At 43.1% G+C, this 5,293-nt stretch overlaps 1 protein-coding gene across 1 annotated transcript; it reads right to left on the reverse strand.

The window, feature by feature from the left end:
* Window positions 1-1,295: 1,295 nt before the first annotated feature.
* On the reverse strand, window positions 1,296-1,931 carry LOC139027284 (uncharacterized). Its single transcript, XM_070442418.1, has one exon. It carries the CDS (start codon window positions 1,929-1,931, stop codon window positions 1,296-1,298), a length of 636 nt encoding a protein of 211 aa, XP_070298519.1.
* Window positions 1,932-5,293: the final 3,362 nt, after the last annotated feature.

A 5,293-nucleotide genomic window follows, 5' to 3' on the forward strand; every position in this document is an offset into this window, starting at 1 on the left:
TCAGTAGTTCCTCCCGACTGTATGTAATGAAACCTAAGATTACCCGGGGTACGATGAAGAAATAACACGTAAAAAAACCAAAATACTGACATATTTTCCAAGGAACACGAAGCGAGGCAGCCATCTCTTTTCGGCGCCGGAAGGACTCTAGAGATAGAGGGCGGTGCTCTCATTACATACATCACTTTGTGTTAGATAGAGGGCGGTGCTCTCATTAACATGACATCTCTGTGTTAGATAGAGGGCGGTGCTCTCATCAACATGACATCTCTTTGTGTTAGATAGAGGGCGGTGCTCTCATTAACATGACATCACTTTGTGTTAGATAGAGGCGGTGCTCTCATCAACATGACATCTCTGTGTGTTAGATAGAGGGCAGTGCTCTCATTAATATGACATCACTGTGTGTTAGATAGAGGGCGGTGCTCTCATTAACATGACATCGCTTTGTGTTAAGATAGAGGCGGTGCTCTCATCAATATGACATCACTGTGTGTTAGATAGAGGGCGGTGCTCTCATTAACATGACATCGCTTTGTGTTAGATAGAGGGCGGTGCTCTCATTAACATGACATCTGTTTGTGTTAGATAGAGGGCGTGCTCTCATTAACATGACATCTCTGTGTGTAGATAGAGGGCGGTGCTCTCATTAACATGACATCTCTGTGTGTTAGATAGAGGGCGGTGTTCTCATTAACATGACATCTCTGTGTGTTAGATAGAGGGCGGTGCTCTCATCAACATGACATCTCTTTGTGTGTGTGTGTGTGTGTGTGTATGTGTGTGTGTGTCTCTGATCGTGTGTTGTGGTGTGTGAATGATGTGTGTGGTGTGTGTGTGTGTGTGTGTGTGTGTGTGTGTTTTGTGTCTCTGATCGTGTGTGTGTTTGTGTGTGTGTGTGTGTGTGTGTGTGGTGTGTGTGTGTGTTGTGTTGTGTGTGTGTGTGTGTGGTGTGTGTGTTGGTGTGTCTGTGTTCTTGATCGTGTGTTTGTGTGTGTGTGTGTGTGTGTCTGTGTGTGTGGTATGTTTCTCTGATCGTGTGTGTGTGTGTGTGTGGTGTATGTGTGCGTGTGTGTGTGTGTGTGTCTGTGTCTTCTGAGTGTGTGTGTGTGTATGTATGTGTACGGGGTAGTAAACAGAATATGTTACACAATGATTAATACATACGCATTTATAATTGCCACATACCGTAAGTGGTCGGTGAACTTTTTCAGCTTCGTATAAAACCAAGCCTGATTACCTGTAATTTGTAATTAAAGTAGAACCCCTCTGTAGAACTCCTCTGTAGAACCCCTCTATAGAACTCCTCTGTAGAACATCCTCTGTAAACCCCTCGTAGAACTCCTCTGTAGAACTCCTCTGTAGAACTCCTCTGTAGAACCCCTCTGTAGAAACTCCTCTGTAGAACTCCTCTGTAGAACTCCTCTCTGTAGAACTCCTCTGTAGAACCCCTCTGTAGAACCCCTCTGTAGAACCCCTCTGTAGAACTCCTCTGTAGAACCCCTCTGTAGAACCCCTCTGTAGAACCCCTCTGTAGAACCCCTCTGTAGAACTCCTCTGTAGAACTCCTCTGTAGAACCCCTCTGTAGAACCCCTCTGTAGAACTCCTCTGTAGAACTCCTCTGTAGAACCCCTCTGTAGAACTCCTCTGTAGAACTCCTCTGTAGAGCTCCTCTGTAGGAACTCCTCTGTAGAACTCCTCTGTAGAACTCCTCTGTAGAACTCCTCTGTAGAACTCCTCTGTAGAACTCCTCTGTAGAACTCCTCTGTAGAACCCCCCTGTAGAACTCCTCTGTTAGAACTCCTCTGTAGAACTCCTCTGTAGAACTCCTCTGTAGAACTCTTCTGTAGAACTCCTCTGTATAACTCCTCTGTAGAACTCCTCTGTAGAACTCCTCTGTAGAACCTTCCGGATGGTCAAGGCCAGGCATAGAGCTTGATGCTCACTTCCTTTTGTTTTATTCAAGTCCACATTCCCGTTTATTATCATGCACTTTAGCTCAGCAGCAGGTGATTTTAGTCTCCATTTTAATTGTCTCTGCGTTACTTATATATTCTGTGTGAGTTCGGGAACATTTGCATAGTGGTAGAGATTCTAACACTGGTGGAACGTGAGTCGACATAAAAGGGTTTCTGTTGCTGTAACCATGTGAATTATACAGCTGTCTGACCTGCTGGTGAACGTGAGGGTGACATAAAGGGTTTCTGTTGCGTAACCATGTGAATTATACAGCTGTCTGACCTGCTGGTGGAACGTGAGGGTGACATAAAGGTTTCTGTTGCTGTAACCATGTGAATTATACAGCTGTCTGACCTGCTAGTGGAACGTGAGGTCCACATAAAGGTTTCTGTTGCTGTAACCATGTGAATTATACAGCTGTCTGACCGCTGTGGAATGTGAGGTCCCATAAAGGTTTCTGTTGCTGTAACCGTGAATTATACAGCTGTCTGACCTGCTGGTGGAACGGAGGGGACATAAAGGGTTTCTGTTGCTGTAACCATGTGAATTATACAGCTGTCTGACCTGCTGGTGGAACGTGAGGTCCACATAAAGGTTTCTGTTGCTGTAACCATGTGAATTATACAGCTGTCTGACCTGCTGGTGGAAACGTGAGGGTGACATAAAGGTTTCTGTTGCTGTAACCATGTGAATTATACAGCTGTCTGACCTGCTGGTGGAACGTGAAGTCGACATAAAGGGTTTCGGAAACAATTTAATTGACACCCAGTGTCATAACATGTTACGACACAGTCATAATCATGTCATAATATGTTATAACAACTGACATCGCTTGTCGTAACCATCTTCAAGAGGAATGCTTTTTCCAATAGTCTTGAAGGAGTTCCCACATATGCTGAGCACTTGTTGGCTGCTTTTCCTTCACTCTGTGGTCCAATTCATCCCAAATCATCTCAATTGGGTTGAGGTCGGGGGATTGTGGAGGCCAGGTCACCTGATGCAGCACTCCATCACTCTCCTTCTTGGTCTAATAGCCCTTACACAGCCTGGTGGAGTGTTGGGTCATTGTCCTGTTGAAAAACAAATTATAGTCCCACTAAGCGCAAACCAGATGGGATGGCATATCGCTGCAGAATGATGAGGTAGCCATGCTGGTTAAGTGTGCCTTGAATTCTAAATAAATCACAGACAGTGTCACCAGCAAAGCACCATCACACCTCCTCCTCCAAGCTTCACGGTGGGAAATACACATGCGGAGATCATCCGTTCACCTACTCTGCGTCTCACAAAGACACGGCGGTTGGAACATAAACTGGTAAACTGGTAAACTCTAATGAACTTATCCTCTGCAGCAGAGGTAACTCTGGGTCTTCCTTTCCTGTGGAGGTCCTCATGAGAGACAGTTTCATCATTGCGCTTGATGGTTTTTGCGACTGCACTTAAAAGAAACTTTCAAAGTTTTTGACATTTTCCGAATTGACTGACCTTCATGTCTTAAAGTAATGATGGACTGTCATTTCTCTTTGCTTATTTGAGCTGTTCTTCCCATAATATGGACTTGGTCTTTTACCAAATAGGGCTATCTTCTGTATACCACCCCTACCTTGTCACAACACAACTAATTGTCTCAAATGCATTAAGAAGGAAAGCAATTCCACAAATTAACTTTTAACAAGGCACATCTGTTCATTGAAATGCATTCTATCTGACTACCTCATGAAGCTGGTTGAGAGAATGCCAAGAATGTGCAAAGCTGTCATCAAGGCAAAGGGTGGCTACTTTGAAGAATCTCAAATATAAAATATATTTTGATTTGTTTAACAATTTTTTGGTTACTACATGATTCCATATGTGTTATTTCATAGTTTTGATGTCTTCACTATTATTCTACAATGTAGAAAATAGTTTTAAAAAATAAAGAAAAACCCTTGAATGAGTAAGTGTGTCCAAAAGTTTGACCGGTACTGTATATATAAATATGTGAATACGACCAATGAAATTAGATTTAATTGGATTTTGAAAGTAAGAGGAAATTATGTGTTTTCAGAGCTCMAACCAACTGGTCCAAACGTAACRTTATAGTTTAATAATAACCAGACTAGGGCTCATTAATCAGGGCTCACTGACGTGGAAATAGCCAGATTCCTCTACATCTGTCCCTCTTCTCTTTGGAACCCAGAACATCACAAAACAACTAAATGTATCCAGCAACAAGAAAAAAAAGACAATTGTCAGGTGATGATTGTTTTGAATATTCGTGTCTGTGTGCAACTGTTTATCCCAGTATATAATAGTGCTATCGTTAGAAATATGGGTAGGGTTGATGCTAGCATGTTAGCATCATAGTCTGCTACTTTTAATTTAACATTCTACTTCCCTGGCACAACGGGGAGAAATCTGGTGAGACCCTGTTTTCAGGTTGTGATGCTGCTCAATGTGAAAATATATTTAAATGTGTGACCTGGGACAGAAAAAAACCCCAAAAAGGTATGTTTGGCTGTTAAGTTGCCTAGCAACACTGCATCTCTTTGCAACCAAACTCACCTTCCAAGATGGCAAGGCCTGAGTCCCAAAAAAATCCCTATATAGCGCACTGCTTCCCATAGAGATCTGGTCAAAACAAGTGCACTATGTAGGGAACAGGGTGCCATTCAGGACTAACCCAAGTCATATTGACACCTTTCACTATAGCAGGTTGCTGTGTGTTATCATCACCACTTAATGTTCCTGTTGGACAATGTTGTTTTGTCTGACGTATCACTACTTTAATACTAACGGTGTTGTATGTTGGACAATGTTGTTTATCTGACGTATCACTACTTTAATACTAATAATGCTGTATGTTCACCATTTACAACACACTGTTGAACACAGGAAGACAGCCATATCAAGTATTACCGTATCCCTTGGTTAACCGACTAACTAGGACCCGTTCTGTATGTCTAGTCTAAAGATATGTCTGAATATCCAGGAAGATGGTTTTACACCAGGCAGACTACCTATAACGAGAGTCTCGGAGGCAGAAACCTCGTTCGATGACAATATGATCAACGCCGCCTGCCAACCTGGTCTGATTCTCTCTCCTTGCTCCTCTCCTTCGGCCCAGGAGACATAATATAACACGTGACGGGGACGACGGTGCCTTAAACACACTAACATCAAGGATGTAACTGAGAACCATTCTGCTGTCCACAGCAACTTTCACCTACTGCCCTCAGGCAGACTGTCTCTCTCCCTCACTTTGCACTGGCACCTCTCTCTCATCACATCACATTACATCATCCTCTACGTGTCTGTGGCACTTGTCTCTCATCATCACCAACTAAAACCTCT

The sequence above is a fragment of the Salvelinus sp. IW2-2015 genome, unplaced genomic scaffold (assembly GCF_002910315.2).
Source record: "Salvelinus sp. IW2-2015 unplaced genomic scaffold, ASM291031v2 Un_scaffold9220, whole genome shotgun sequence".
In the NCBI taxonomy this organism is placed as follows: Eukaryota; Metazoa; Chordata; class Actinopteri; order Salmoniformes; family Salmonidae; genus Salvelinus; species Salvelinus sp. IW2-2015.